This window comes from Pieris napi, chromosome 8 (assembly GCF_905475465.1).
Source record: "Pieris napi chromosome 8, ilPieNapi1.2, whole genome shotgun sequence".
Taxonomy (NCBI): Eukaryota; Metazoa; Arthropoda; class Insecta; order Lepidoptera; family Pieridae; genus Pieris; species Pieris napi.
In genome coordinates, this window is record NC_062241.1 from 11,583,522 (window position 1) to 11,599,951 (window position 16,430).

The 16,430-nt window shown below is 33.1% G+C and overlaps 2 protein-coding genes across 2 annotated transcripts; one reads left to right on the forward strand and one right to left on the reverse strand.

Annotated features, from left to right (window-relative positions):
* The first annotated feature begins 310 nt into the window (after window positions 1–310).
* Window positions 311–2,413, forward strand: LOC125051641 (integrator complex subunit 11). Its single transcript, XM_047652127.1, has one exon. The coding sequence runs from the start codon at window positions 567–569 to the stop codon at window positions 2,352–2,354; it is 1,788 nt and encodes a 595-aa protein (XP_047508083.1). The 5' UTR covers window positions 311–566; the 3' UTR covers window positions 2,355–2,413.
* LOC125051645 (probable tubulin polyglutamylase ttll-15) lies at window positions 2,366–11,348 on the reverse strand. The gene is made up of 7 exons (XM_047652132.1): window positions 11,088–11,348; window positions 7,013–7,728; window positions 5,207–5,369; window positions 4,224–4,310; window positions 3,498–3,706; window positions 2,627–2,840; window positions 2,366–2,538 (listed from the first exon to the last, which is right to left on the reverse strand). The coding sequence occupies exons 1-7, from the start codon at window positions 11,106–11,108 to the stop codon at window positions 2,431–2,433; spliced, it is 1,518 nt and encodes a 505-aa protein (XP_047508088.1). The 5' UTR covers window positions 11,109–11,348; the 3' UTR covers window positions 2,366–2,430.
* Window positions 11,349–16,430: the final 5,082 nt, after the last annotated feature.

Sequence of the window (16,430 nt, forward strand, 5' to 3'; positions counted from 1 at the left end):
GAGGTCACTTGAGTAATAATACGTAGAATTTTATTGTTCAAAGTCAAATTGTCCGTTTTTCAGTGGAGAACTTTTTTAGTAGCAACACTAATGGAATGTCAGAATTCTACGGAATGAAAAATCAGAGCTTACAGCCTTACAATGTTTTCTTTTGAGGAATGACAAATTAGAATACCCAAAATTTAGACATTCAGACATAATATGCCAATTGCCAAAGTGTCTCGAAATTTGTTATCTATACTTCTTCAATCCCCACTCGCCATAATATTACTTATTATTCTGTAATCTAGAGAAAAAAAAATAACTCATGTATTATATAGATAACATTTTAGATAAACATTTTAATTTTTAAACCTTAATTCTTAACAATTTGTTTGGTTTCTTCTATTACGTGACCTTAAACGAACTAAGTCTAAGAACAAGAACAGTTTTAAAATTTCTAATATCATCTAATAAATTTAATTAAAGTTCAAGGGAATAAACTGCGACTTATTTATATTATGCTAGTTAACACTATTGATAAACCTTAATTTCTACTTATTCTTTTTATCTATCAGTCTGCTAAAATGCCCGAAATCAAAATAACACCTTTGGGAGCTGGACAGGATGTCGGACGAAGCTGTATTTTGTTGTCAATGGGTGGTAAAAATATCATGCTGGATTGTGGTATGCACATGGGCTACAATGATGAACGACGGTTTCCTGACTTTTCGTATATTGTTCCCGAGGGCCCAATAACGAGTCAAATAGATTGTGTTATTATATCGCATTTCCACCTTGATCACTGTGGCGCTTTACCTTATATGTCAGAAATGGTAGGATACACGGGTCCTATTTATATGACGCATCCAACCAAAGCCATAGCTCCAATTCTTCTAGAAGATATGAGAAAGGTAGCTGTTGAAAGAAAGGGTGAGTCAAACTTTTTTACATCCCAAATGATTAAAGACTGTATTAAGAAAGTTACAGCAGTAACCCTTCACCAATCTGTAATGGTTGATAATGAGTTGGAGATTAAAGCTTATTATGCAGGCCATGTTCTTGGTGCTGCTATGTTTTGGATCAGAGTAGGCTCACAGTCTGTGGTTTACACTGGTGATTATAATATGACTCCTGATCGACATTTAGGTGCAGCATGGATAGATAAATGCCGCCCTGATTTATTAATATCAGAATCAACATATGCCACTACCATAAGGGATTCCAAACGTTGTCGCGAAAGAGATTTCCTTAAGAAAGTCCATGAATGTGTCGAAAAGGGTGGCAAAGTTTTGATACCTGTGTTTGCTTTAGGAAGAGCACAAGAATTATGTATTCTACTTGAAACTTATTGGGAAAGAATGAATTTAAAGTACCCAGTGTATTTTGCTCTAGGCTTAACTGAAAAAGCAAATAATTATTACAAAATGTTTATTACATGGACAAATCAGAAAATTAGAAAAACTTTTGTTCAAAGGAACATGTTTGATTTCAAACATATCAAACCTTTTGATAAATCCTACATTGACAATCCTGGCGCAATGGTAGTATTTGCTACACCTGGTATGTTGCATGCTGGCCTGTCTCTCAATATATTCAAAAAGTGGGCACCATATGAACAAAACATGCTAATCATGCCTGGTTTTTGTGTCCAAGGCACTGTTGGGCATAAAATATTAAATGGAGCAAAGAAAATAGAATTTGAAAATCGCCAAGTTGTAGAAGTTAAGATGGCAGTTGAGTACATGTCTTTTTCTGCACATGCTGATGCAAAAGGCATCATGCAGTTGATACAGTATTGTGAGCCAAAGAATGTGCTTCTTGTCCATGGAGAAGCTCAGAAAATGGAATTTTTAAAGGATAAAATTGAAAAAGAATTTAGTATAAATTGTTACATGCCAGCAAATGGGGAAACTGCAGTAATTAACACACCAACAAAGATTCCTATAGATGTGTCCCTAAGATTACTCAAAGCCGAAGCAGTGAGATACAATGCCCAGCCCCCAGATCCAAAAAGAAGAAGAGTAGTTCATGGAATACTTTGTGTTAAAGACAACAGATTGTCCTTCCTAGATATTGATGAAGTTTGTGAAGAAATTGGTATAAACAGGCACATAATCCGCTTCACTAGCACTGTTCGTTTTGATGATCCTGGTCCTGCCGTCAAAACAGCTGAGAAATTAAAAGGGTTACTAACTGAAAAATTGCAAGGATGGTCTATAACTATATCGGATGGTAATATATCTGTTGAATCTGTTCTGATAAAAGTTGAAGGTGAAGATGATAGTACAAAGAACATTTATGTGTCTTGGACAAATCAAGATGAAGATTTGGGGAGTTACATTTTGGGATTATTACAGTCTATGGTACAGTGATAGTCAATAAGAAAAGATGTAGTTAATGTTTATTTTTGGAATTAAATTCTTTTAGAGCACTGATTTTTATTTATATTTAAACACACCACGTAGCGTCAATATTACATTTTCCTTGATACCATAAATGCTGTATCCTGTTTATTTGGCTTACATGGTTCATGTTTATTTCTATATCATTTTGAAGCTGAAAATGGAAAATTGTTTAGTTAATAAAACCACAATATAATATGATCACCGGCGGTATATATAGAAGAGAAAAAATATTTGCTAACCATAGTTGGAGGAAATAATCTTCTAATATCGCCTTTATGTAAATTTTCTCTATGTGCCTTAAGTAAAGCCTTTTCCAGCTTCGGCGTCAGGCAAGGTTTGCACAAAACGCAAACAGATGTCGCTTCGCAGTTATCCTTACATATTGTGTTACATTCCTTACTAAAAACTGCTATGTTTTTCTGGGCTGATATCATATTATTCACTGTTTGGTTGCTGGAAATATAATGGAATTACACATATTGGTATTACTACCAATGCCGAGACAAGATAGTTCATTAGAAAGTGGATGACAGTTAGGTAACTAGTAACCTGCTCGTTACCATGGCTACGATGTTTTTTATATTCAAAACGTAACCATGGCAACAAAAATAGTCCATAGTAGGTACCTACTGTTCACATCCAGTTGAAATAGGTAGGTGTTGGTAGATGCGCTTTAAACCACTACAAAAATACTACTTTTATGAGTATTAAAGATAGTATTTTTTATTATAAAATACCAAATAGAGAAGGATACCTAATATATATCATAAATCAACAACTTTTTGCTGTACTTCTCCTGAAAGTGTAGAACGTGTTTCAAAATAGTGTCCAAAATTATTATTTTCTTTCGACGAAAGGGTTTTAATGCTTATGCAAGCGATGTCTTGAATTTACGATCCCTTCAAATGTTGCCCCTAAATATAATTTCCCGCCAAAAATATGTTACATCCTCTATTTTTTTGTAACTATCAATATCATCATAGGAAAAATTATAATATAAAAATAGAATAACGAATTTTAGTGCGGTTTATCAGTTTTCCAAATTGCTATTTTACTCCTACCAAATTTTTTCGAAGAAAATAAAATGTTAATATGTTAAATTAAATTTACCTGGTACTATCCACATAACTAGCCACACCAGTCAAAGAGAATAGATTATATAAAACTTGTTCATAAAGCATTTGGTTCTGCGGGAAATGTGCAGAACTCAAGTTTGGAGACATATTAGCTTCTAGCATGTAGACCTTTAGATTCTCATCCACTATCAAATCGAAACGCATCATTTCGAAGAAATTGTCTTTGGAATTATATTTCTTCAGCTGAAAAGTAATTTTTTGTCTATATTCTCGCCTATTTGGTAGTGTATAGGACGAACCTTTCCATTTCTTTATATACCTTCATCTATTTATTAACTTAACATTTAATTTAAATAATAAATAAGATATTATATAAACAGCAGGTTTTGGAGAGCAAAGAGCGGCCTTATAACTAAAATTTCATCACCTCCAGGAAACACAAGCTTAATCTAAAAGATAGATACACAAAATACGAAACATATATTGTAAATGGGAAAATAACTCTGTATTTCGGTATGTTACGCAATCACGTCTTTACTGAACCGATTTAAATGAAATTTGATTCATAGATAGTCTAGACCTGGCTAGGCTAATTTTTAGTGCAAAAGGCTGTAATGGGATGAAATTTTGTATGGAAATTACGTAATTTTTTAATCTAGCAGCTTGAAACTATAAATACAGCGACGTTTATGTTTATAAGAACTTTACCTCAAAGTGAGTACAATAAGGAACGAAAGATTTGTGATTTCAATGTACTTACAGCCTCAATAACATAATGTTCATTCTTTACGAAAACCTCGGTGATTGCTTTTTGAATCTCTTCCCACATATTCTCCGTATCCAAGCCCTAAAACAAACATAATTGAATAAATCAACGCCTAAAATGTACTTCTTCTTTGAGTTATTTGAATGACACATTAAAATAAAGAAAATGACTACGGAATAAATTCATCTATAAAAACAAATATGGGTTGAGTTTAGTCAATCATACTTCATTTTCTCAAATTTCTATACAATGACAGCCTAGCCTGCCTAGCTAAAGTAAAATAAATAAATCAGTGGCACTACAACCTTTTTAGGTCTAGGATTACATTAGGTCTTTGATTTCTGTATCTCATCCATGATCATTTGTTAATCGAATAGTCAAGTAGGTGATCTCTTGATTTCTTGTTTTATCTATAACTTCGTCATGGATAAAATAGAAGCCTGGATTTGAGGCCAAATTTATTTAAAACAAAAGATTTGTATGATATGGTCACTAAAAGATGTTGATTGGATAGCTAATTACGTAATACCTTAAGCCAGAAGGTCTGTTATCTACGGACTGAAATTAACCGTATTAACATAACTACATTGACATAACTTAACATGGATCTCACAAATTTTTACGGTAAAAGAACTGCGTTGTGAGACTGAGTTTTTCTACTAGTTATGTTTTATGGTATTAAGCTGTCCTGGTGGATATTCACATACAATTTGTACTTTTGTGCACTTTACAAAAAAGGTATTATTTCGTAATATTTCAATAACATCAAAACGAAGTTAGCACCTAATAAATAAACATTTATTAGCAGTCTGATGTTAATTTAAAAGTTTAGCGACCTTAATATAAAGCGTGGACTAAAAATACTATTGTGATTACCAAGTCAACCATTTAATTTAGAAAAATCTAACAAACAATCGAACACGGTATCTTAGTTCACGTTTTTTAAACTGTAGTATTTTTAACATTTGCGTGTGTACCTTAGAGTTTGCATAGTGGTCAAATGCATCCTTCATGCCAAAACCCAGAGTTGTATAAGGATGTACCAAAGACGGGAGCTCCCAAGTAGGCAAGTAATCATCCCCTATCACGTATTTATCAACATTCTTTGGGTCAAATGGGTAATATTTTTCTGGACAATATCTGCAAAAATATCAACACTAGACCTAAAAGTGTAATTTATTAGCTCTTACGATGTCTAAGTACTTTTGGTTAGACTCAGAAGTCGGATTGAAAGATGTTGCGTCATTGGGGCGTTGCGGGACTTTATTGTATAACAACAAAAATAATCAGCGGCGCTACAACCTTTTTAAGTCTTGGCCTCGGATTTCTGAATCTGTTTCATGATCATTTTTAAATCTAATAGGCAAGTTGGTGATCAGCCTCCAGTGCCTGACACACGCCGTCGAATTTTTGGGTCAAAGACATGTCGGGTTCCTCACGATGTTTTCCTTTACCGTTCGAGCAAATGTTAAATGCGCACATAGAAAGAAAGTCCATTGGTGCACAGCCGGGAATCGAACCTACGACCTCAGGTATGAGAGTCGCACGCTGAAGCCACTAGGCCAACACTGCTCTTTATTGTATAAACTTATATATAAAGCCCGTGGTGCTGTCCTGGCTTGAGATATCGTAATCTGTTTGATGATATTTATTTAAAACACAAGCAAGTGATCAGCTTTTTGTGCACACGCCGTCGATGTATAGATTTAAGACATGCCGGTGTCCTCACGATTTTCCTTCTACGAGGAAGTTGAACGCGCACATATAATGAACAGTATTGGTGCACAGCTGAGTTTCGAACCTACGATCTCAGGGACAAACTATAGCACGCTCAAGCCTTAAGGTCATCGAGGGTAACGTAAAAAATAACCTAAAAATATCTTATCATTTCAGGAGATAAGTATGAAATTCTTGGTAATGTATTAGTTGTCGAATATACAATAATAACCACTGTTATAATAATCTTCCATTCATAAAGTAATAGCCATTCAAGACAGAAATAGTAACGTATATTTTATTACTTTTCTTCCTTGTATGTCCAAATGATGCTAACCGTTTAGTAAATGGGTTTGACATTATATATATATAACATTATACAAATATAGTTCCTTCATTAGAAAAAGCATTTACTAATCTATTATTATTTTTTTTATTTATTTACGAAAGCTGGCCAACGCGGCATACTGTTACTTTGGTACTTAAGAAAAGTAATATACAAGATTATAGTGACAACTACTTAGGCAAACATAACATACACGAAGTGATAAAGATATTATATTATAAAGTAAAAAATCGATTTTCCTTTACTTTATAATATCTATGGATGTTCAGACCTAGCTCGTTTATCAGAATTTAATTTAATAAATTTCTGAAAAATTTATCAGAAATGTATTTAGTATTGATTAGATCGGTGAAGGGACTAACTTCAAATGAAAGGCGTGGTTTGAAAAAACATGAATAAAGATCTTGTTTAAAGTTCCCACAATAAGGGAAGCAAGGGAATATAACTGCTATTTCTATTTTTTATAGGGAAGAAATTATAATAGATTTATTATTACGTGTCTTTCTTGTTGGTTTCCTCTTGAAGCTATCAGTCACAGAGTAAGTGTTATTTGCGCATAAATAAATATATTCAATGGTGCACAACGGGGGTCGAACCCAAGTCCTAGAGCTACTCTCTAAATTTTCATACTTATAAATACGTAAAATAAAATTTTAAAATTACGTGTAAACTTTTTGCATATATATACCAGATGCCCTGATTAATTAATATCAATAAATACCTGAATAGGACGTCGCCCTTGTACCAATACACTCTGAGAGGATCCACCGATGTCAAAGCAACATACACGCCAATATCAAACTTATGTCCATCCACCAAAAACGGGTTTTGCACAAATTCCTGTACAAAACTTTCGCCATTATTCAAATCAATTTCGCTCACGTTCTTCAAGTACACACCTCTGTGCTGATTGTGCTTTTCCAAAAACAATGCGTTTCTATTCTCTGCGACATATTTCAAAAAATCCTCTTTGCTTTTTGGTAATTTAAACGCCTTTGGTATATATTTCGAATCCGATGTTGCCAGATTAACTTTGTTCGTTATAAACCCCGTTCCCGGGAAATGATTGACTTTTTGGTTTGGTTTTAAATTTTGTATTATTGTGTATAGCGATCTAAATGGATAATCGTGAGACCAAAGTAAGTTCCATGTTTTATTAGTTTTCTTCTCGTAACCGAGGCGTTCTAATACCGAATGTACATGTTTGAGGATACCATTTTTATTATCTACATCGTTGAAAGCGGAATATACCCAGTAACTTCGGTTGTCATCTTTGGTTATTCTATTTTGTACGTTGATTATTTCTAGAGCGATGCCCAGAGACACTCCAATCACACATACAAGGAATATTAAATTAACGCTCGCGTCATTTGTTTTGTTCTCTTTAGTTATAATGTTGTTATTGATATTTCTCTCCGATACTTCTGCATGTTTCGCCTGAAAAAAATAGATGAATTTTTAAATGATACAAACGTGTTAAATGATCTTCTATGTTCCTTTTGAACCCACTTAAACCCGAAGGAGGAAATAAATAAATTACCATCGTTCAGTACATTTAATTCTTTTTGTAATACAATACCTATCAACATGAATAAGAAATATTCTAATTTAATACTTTTTAGTGCGTTTTGTCCATAACTTTTTAAAGGGATTTATAACATAAAAGTGCATACGATTACAATTATATTGCTTTTCATTACAAACATACAATATAATAATTATTTTTATTATTTTAAGTTAACTAACCCTAATATTAGGGAATACAGATAACTTATTTCCAATTATTTAGTAACCCCAGTTTATATCAAACCACATTTTTTTTGGAAATTTACGATAAATTCTAAAAAACTTAGGATTTGTTTGCCAAAAAATTGTTTGTCCAAGTATAAATTCTCATTATGTCTGAATTATTTAAACTATATAGTCAACAGTGACTTAACCAACGGTTAACATATAAAAGAAGGCAATCTTCTTATTAAACCCGATTCTAAGCAGCCGCAACGACTTATGACGTTTATTTCCTCATTCAGTCATATAATTGAATCAAACCCAAATGATTACTTCATAATTGTTGGTGACTTTAATCTTCCTATCATTAACTGGTTTCCCACGGGACCTATTATTTTAAAGCAGGGTACGACCCAGTTACAAGAAATCTCCGAAGATTTCATAAAAAAGTTAAATTCTTCTGGCCTAACACAACATAATTTTATTCCCAATATTTGTAACAATGTGTTGGATTTAATATTAAGTAATGTCTCTCTAGATAATACCAGAGCTGACATAGCATTGGTTAAGCCCGATATGCACCACCCCTGTTTAAGTATTGATGCAACTGACTTACTTCTGCGCAAAATGTCTCCAAAAGTTGGTCAAAAGTATAATTTCTATCGCGGTAATTACGAAGCTATTAATCAGGAACTAAGCGAGGTCAACTGGACACAGCATCTTAATGGAGACACTATAGATGAAGTTACAACAAAATTTTATGATATTGTGAATAGAACTATTATAAACAATGTCCCAATAAGCCGTAATAAATGCAATAATAAGTACCCCGTGTGGTACACTAAGTCTCTGATACACGTCATAAAAGAAAAACTAAAAGCTCATAGGCGTTGGAAAATGTACAAGAACCCGCGAGACTATGACGAGTTCTCGTTGTTACGTAGTAGGCAAAAGCGTATATCCAAAAAGTGCATGCTATCTTATGAACAGCATGTACAAGATAACATGGCTAAGAATCCTAAGGCGTTGTGGTCATACTTAAGAAACAAGAGGCAATGTAAATCTGGGTACCCTAGTATGCTAGTTTTTGGAGATGAGTCATATAAATCGGAGCCTGAGATTTGTGAGGGTTTTAATAAATTCTTCAACAGCGTCTTCCACTCTCCTGACGATACTTATGACCTACCTGAACTACCTGAGTCAGATATCATATATAATAACATTCACATAACGGAACACGACGTCTTTAAAGCTATAAAAAATTTAAATATAAACAAGGGTCCAGGTAGTGACGGAATACCAGCAGTTTTCCTACAAAGATGTAGTAAGGAACTTGCAGCACCACTATCACATATATATAATCTGTCCCTTAACACATTCTGTGCATTCCCTTTAAAATGGAAAGAAGCACATGTAGTTCCTATTCATAAAAAAGGCTCCAAAAACAGAATTGACCATTATCGACCTATCTCAATCCTTAATTCTTTTAGCAAACTGTTCGAAGAACTAGTACATAATGTTATAAGTCCATTAATCACTAAACAACTACCGGAGCAACAACACGGCTTTACTAAAAATCGCTCAACAGTTTCTAATTTGACTATTTTTACTGACTATATACTGAGAGGTATGGATGAGGGTGACCAAATTGACGCTATCTACACGGATATAGAAAAAGCTTTTGATCGCGTTGATCATATTATCCTGTTACATAAGCTTTTCTCCCTTGGAATACGTGGTGACCTTTACAGATGGATAAAGTCATACATAACTAACAGACGGCAAGCAACAGTAATATGCGGGTACAAAAGCATGTTCACTAACATTACATCAGGAGTACCCCAAGGTTCAATACTTGGCCCATTATTATTTAATGCTTATTTGTACGATATAAAATATTGTTTTCACTTTTCTAAACATCTTATGTTCGCGGATGACCAAAAAATTTTCTTAAGAATAAAATCAATAGATAACTGTAATCAAATTCAACAAGATCTTAATAGGTTAGAAATATACTATAAACAAAATAAACTTTCAATAAATATAAACAAATGTAATAAGATAACTTTTTCGCGTAAAAACAAAAAAATTCAATACACTTACAAAATCGATAACACCCCAATAAAACAAGTAAAATTAGTAAAAGACCTGGGAATACTATTAGATGAAAAAATGGGCCTATCACAACATATCGATGACATAACAGGCAAAGCGTATATGCAACTAGGATTTGTCAAGCGGTCATGCAAGACATTTAATAACATACATTGCATTAAAAGCTTATATTTTGCTTATGTTAGAAGCGTGCTGGAGTATGCGAGTGTTATGTGGTCTCCATATTATACTAAGTATAAAAAAGCAATAGAAAATATACAAAAAAAGTTTGTAAAATTCCTTAGTTTTAAAAAATACCAATGCTTCGATAGTTATGCGCATTCTTGCAATTATTTTAATTTAGACTCATTAGAAAGTCGGCGAAGTCAGCAAGACCTGCTTTTTTTACATGGTATTCTTAATGGGCGGATCGATAGCCCTTATTTGCTGTCGTTAATTTCTTTTAAAATTCCTTCTCAATATGCGACAAGACACTCAAAATTGTTCCATGTGCCTCGTACGAACTCGAATTACCTGCATAATTCACCAATGTTTCGGGTTTTATCTAACTATAACACTAATTATGAGGAATTTGATATTTTCCACCTCACCAAGGAACATGTGAGAAAATATTTGAAGGGGCGGGAAGACTCGAATTTTGTTTAGGTTGTATTTGGTATTATTTTTTGTTTTAAATATTAAATTTCAGTTCTCTGTATATATTTTTTCTATTGATGCGCTTATTTGTTACATTTTTCTTATATAATATTGTATATCTATGTAATCTGTTTTGGCTTTTTGTACTGTATAAGTGTTTGTTTTGTAATATTTTATATGTTAGCTGTAAGATTACTTATAATTAAATAAATAAATAAATAAATAAAATATGTATAATTACTTTTAATTATATTGATACTATTTCAGTGCGTTTAAAGATTTTCCATTTGAATTTAAAAACATTGAAAGACACTTACATCCTGTTTTTTGTTCTTCATTATCAAAACGTTGTATCAATCATTTAATTTACACTTATCTTTTTCCAGAGGTTGAAAATATGATTTTACTAATTTAACTTTAAAGTATATTCGCGCGAAAACCTGCGCTCAAGCAATGTTATCGACATATGCGCTGCGAATGAAAGTGAGTAGACAGAGAGGTTTTAGGTATAGAAAGAGACAGAATACACTTTCTAAAACAGTAATGTGAACTTTTTACTATTTTAGGTCACATCTCCATAACCGTAAACGTAGTATAGTAACTTATAGAATAAACAAATGTTTACAGATGGTGACAGTAGACTATACTCAAAGACAAGACTAGACTCAATGTGACAAGTCATAAGTTAAAATGGTTGTTCTCTTCTATTATTTGCTATTAATAAATAACGACTTTAATCGACTAATAATATAAAATATGAAATTTAAAAACGTTACTAAACCTATTAAGTATTTTTAATTATTGTTTATTTTCTTAATTGTTTATTTAATAAATAAGAAAATAAATTTATCAAGAACAAAGAACCCAAGAGCGAAAAATTATCGACCAGTAGAAATAATAGAAACAAAACAGAGGCGCTACGACCTTTTTAGTTCTGGGCCTCAGCTTTCTGTATCATGATCATTTGTCAATCTAATAGGCAAGTAGGTGATCAGCCTCCTGTGCTTGTCACACGCCCGTCGACTGTTTGGGCCGTAATACAAGCCGGTTTCCTCGCGATGTTTTCATTCACATTTCGAGCGAATATTAAATGCGCACGATAGAAAGTCCACTGGAGCACAGCCGGGGATCGAACCTACGACCTCAAGGATGAGAGTCGCACGCTGAAGACACTAGGCCAACTTATTTTTAATGAGTAATACATGCAGCTTATGTTAGAGTAAACCAGTAGTAGAAATCTATCACAAACTCATAAGAGAATGTTAAATCACGGTACAGAAATAATAGTTTTTCTCTATAGCGAAGTATGTGATTTAAAAAATTGCGCATCTAGGAACATCAGGCACTCTTGCACGGGTTCTAACCCATGACTTCAAGGTTGAAATACGCCAAAAGACCACATGGTTCCATTTATAATTCGTTCACATACGAACGGTAATATTCGCACATGTTCGATGCATACCATTCTGATTGTACAACTTGCGGTTAGCCAAACAATGCTTTCGATAGGACTGTTTGGCATGTCCACAGAGTAAATATAAGTATAGATAAAATATATGCCGCTAAATACGTAAGGCAGACTATATAACTAGTTATTATTACTAATAATTTTAGCCTATTTCTGTTACTTTACTCTTAAACAGATTTCTATCAGCTCATTTATTTTTAGATAACTGTCTGCCGTATTTTGGCAAAAGTCTTTACAAGTTATTTATATACCAAAACCAGCTGCCAACTGAAGTATTTCCTAAGCACTTCGACTTAGGGCCCTTTAAGAAAAGAGCGTACCAATTTTTAGAAGGCTGGCATCACACTCGCGAGCCTTCTAGCAATGTGAGTGTCCATGGGCGGCGGTACCACATCAAGTGAGCCTCCTGCCCGTTTCCCTCCTATTACATTAAAAAAGAAAACAAACACTATATTGAGTTTAAGTTGAGATTTCACCCCAATTCCATGGAATTGCCTACAAAACTAAAAAACAAAACATACTTACGTAACTGCGTAATTTCAAATAAAATTTTAATCTTACAATATGATTACTTTGAATAAAGAACGAAATATATAAAGTAACAAAAAATGAGGTTTTATTAAAAATATGTTCTTTACTTTATAGCCCATGTAGTCTGTTTAGTGAATATACTGAGTACAAGCCATATTAATTAGAAACTACGATAAAAATCTTATTATTAATCGCACAATAGATAAGAAACAATCAAGTAGTCAAACAAACGATAAGATGGTACTATCTGTTTACAGTCGCAGACAGGCCGACCGGCGCCATCTGTTATTGTCGTAATATTTTATTTGTGTCGATATTTAAAATGTATTGTGACTTTTTTTATTAAAAGAATTACTCAAGAAGGTTTTCTTTCATAATAAAGTTTAGCATAGTAGAACGATCACAATTATTAGAGGTTTTAAAATGAAGATAATGTGCGTAATTAAGTTTAATTTGTATTTACATTTAAATGCGTAGGTAACAACGCATTTAAAAACGTGTCACGAAAGTGTCTGTATTCATCAATATTTTATATTATTCACTTGGAAACAACCCAGGACCTTTGAGTCTCCTCAAACCTCTCAAACCGACTGGTTATTCAGGAAAGCAAAATTTATGACAGTAAAATTTTACGATACGCGCGCACCGTGATACGAAATTATCAGTATGGGCGCCGAGCGTGCGCGAGCGAGATGGGAATAAGACAATCTACAAGTAAAAAGAAATAGAATATGCGTGACGTTAGCAGCTATGCCATAATGACATTTGTAGTACCTTTTAAACAAATAAAGGAGTTTTAATTATTTTTTCAAAGAAATTTAGCAATGCTTTTTCACAAAGACCTACTGTTACTTAGTTAAAAGGTTATGAAACCTACCTTGTTAAATAAAAAATAATAAATAATAAGTATTATTAATATTAATTAATAATTGAATAATATACTAAATATATAAAATAGCAAAACCTGATTGAAAACTAAGAAGAAACTTAATTTATTATTACTATGCAGTTTAAAATTGTAAATACGAGTACTGTATATACTGTATAAATTGTAATACTGTGTATAATATTTCATTGTTATGTTTAGTGACGTAATAGTGTAATAATCACTTGTGTCACTTAAATTATGTAACAAAATATTCTATAATATATAAATCTATAGCTTTTGAGGATCGCTGAGCGTCAAAGTTAGTGCAGACTACGATAGTAAACTTTGCGGACAACGGAACTCGGCTGTGAGGCGTCGCGGCGTCTGCGGAGACATCGATCGTACGCACCCGAATCGCACAGGAATACGGTGTCCATGACACAGTCTAATTTTAATACGCATGAAAATAATAATAATAAATATGACATAAGTACACCATAAAATAAAAGACAATTCTCAAGCTTTGGTGTATCTTGGGCTACGACCCAAGAACCCCACGGGGTTCATAGTTGCATAGGTGCTTAGTAAAGATTTCAATTGGTGCCTGTTAGATAGTACCGGTGATCCCAGAGCTGATGCTTTCCTCGCTCTACGAATAAGTATCGCAATACAGCAAGGAAATGCTGTCAGTATTAAAGAAACACTGCCACAGGGATCAAACTCTTTAAATTTATTTTTAAAAATTTTATCCATTTTACACCACCATCACCATGTGCCCGGCCCACTGAAGTATTTCCAAACCAATTCGACTTATGTAAGAAAATGCCTTACTAATTGTTAAAAGGCCGGCAACGCACTTGCGAGCCTTCTGGCCGCATGGGCGGCGGTATCATTTAACATCAGGCGAGAGAGAGAGAAAAAAGTGATAATGTAATTTTTACATTATATTATGTTATATTTATGCGTATTAACATTCGAAGTCTTTGAATTTTTACTGGGAAAATCCTAAAACTATGGCAACCCCACACAAACAGCGCGCGACAAACCGGCGCCAATACTTCTGCGATACAATAGTTCGGGAGCTTTCAGTGCTGAGCTTTCCATTACGTACTCTGCTTTATTTTTATTGCGAACTTTAACCGACGCAAGTGGTTTTGTTGCTGATAACGTTAGTTTAGTTAATTCAATTTAAACGGTAAAAATTATACACTTATTTAATAAGTTTAAAACAAATATTTATAATATGTTAATGTTCTTATGCACGACAGTAATAATTACTGTCTTATTATTAATTGTTAAAGGTACACTGCCACATGGACCAAACTTTTATTTTTTTTAATTTTTATTATTATTTCTATGCAGGTTAAGAAAATTGTAAATACTTTATATTTGAGTTGGAAATAAATTATATGATAAAAAAATACTGTTTAATAAACTACCCACAGATATAAAAAATATAACTTCTATCAATTCATTCAAATCGAAGCTGAGTGAATATGTTAGACAAAATTACTTTTAAATTCATTTCTTATAATTACTTTTAATTCATATTTCTTTGGTTCCTTTATTTTTAAGTTTATTGCATGTACGGCTATCTTTTATTGTGATTATTTTAAGAGCGACTACAATGTTATGTTAATCTAGAGTATTATTCTCATTTAAGTGAATTTTTTTGTCTTTTTGAGAAATAAAGTCTTTAAACCTAAATACTGTTTAATAAATCTTTAATGCTGGCAGTATTTCCCCGCTGTATTGCGAAGCTGACACGTTTTCCAAAAAAGCACCATCTCTAACGTCACCGGTACTCTTAATTAGTTTCTGTCCTTATAACTTTTTACAAGGGTCTCGAGGGTTAAAAATAATCACTCTGTGCTCACTTGACTTAGAACCGTGAGCGGTTAAAAAAAGTGGCGGAGAGTTTATTGACAGTTCTTCATTTCCGTTCTACACCCTTGATTTGAGAACTGGCAGTAAATGTAAAATGAGAAACATTTCATATATTTCTTTGTGTTGACGTTCATAAGTATAAATTGTGTTACCTATATGAATAAATGATTTTGACTTTGACTTTGAGCACCAAGGTACCAAGGTCGAGGGCCAATGCTGAGCTACAGAAATATGAATTGTAGTAATGATTTATTAAATTTCAAGAAATAATATTTTTAAGTGCTACGTTAGAATTAATTAATAAACAATTAGCTGTAGCTGGCCATAGACAGCATTAGGCTCTAGGCATTAGGACTTGACGGCTCTTCTCAGACTACTTCCTGTCAGTGATAATTTAACAATTCAAAAGTGCTTTGTAAAAAGTTTATTTGACTTGTCTTTGATATTAAAATATTGTATTTTCCAACTTTGATTTGGTTCCCTTTGAAGTAGAGAGACTCTTGGGCCGTGGAGTTCAAGTGCACAGCCGCTAATTAAAGATTTAAGTTTACGCCTGGTAGACAGTACCGGTGACTGAGCTGGTGCTTTCCTCGCTCAACGAATAAGTATCGCAATACAGCGAATTCTGCCAGCTCTAAGAGTACACTGCCACAGGGACCAAACTTTTTAATTTTTCTAATTATAAATTTTTCTAATTATTACTATGAAGGTTAAGAATAATGTATCTTAAATCAGTTCATAAACAGTTTATTTCTACTAATACACCGTAGATATAATAAAAATGGAGAGGCACAACCATTATTTTATGTACGAGGTTAACCAAAATTAATAGAGAAAACACAAAGATTCGTTGCATATACTATGTTTATATAACCTTTAGAATGTAAGTACAAAATGTAATTGGTT

Bases quoted from the DNA above. Each gene is read 5' to 3' on its own strand.
- LOC125051641 (XM_047652127.1), top strand. From the start codon at position 567: ATGCCCGAAATCAAAATAACACCTTTGGGAGCTGGACAGGATGTCGGA.
- LOC125051645 (XM_047652132.1), bottom strand. From the start codon at position 11,108: ATGAAGAACAAAAAACAGGAT. The intron at 4,311-5,206 runs GTACACACGCAA...TGTTTGTTTTAG, and splicing joins ACCACTATGCAAACTCTAAG to GGCTTGGATACGGAGAATAT. The intron at 2,841-3,497 runs GTAAATTTAATT...TTATATTTCCAG, and splicing joins AGTTATGTGGATAGTACCAG to CAACCAAACAGTGAATAATA.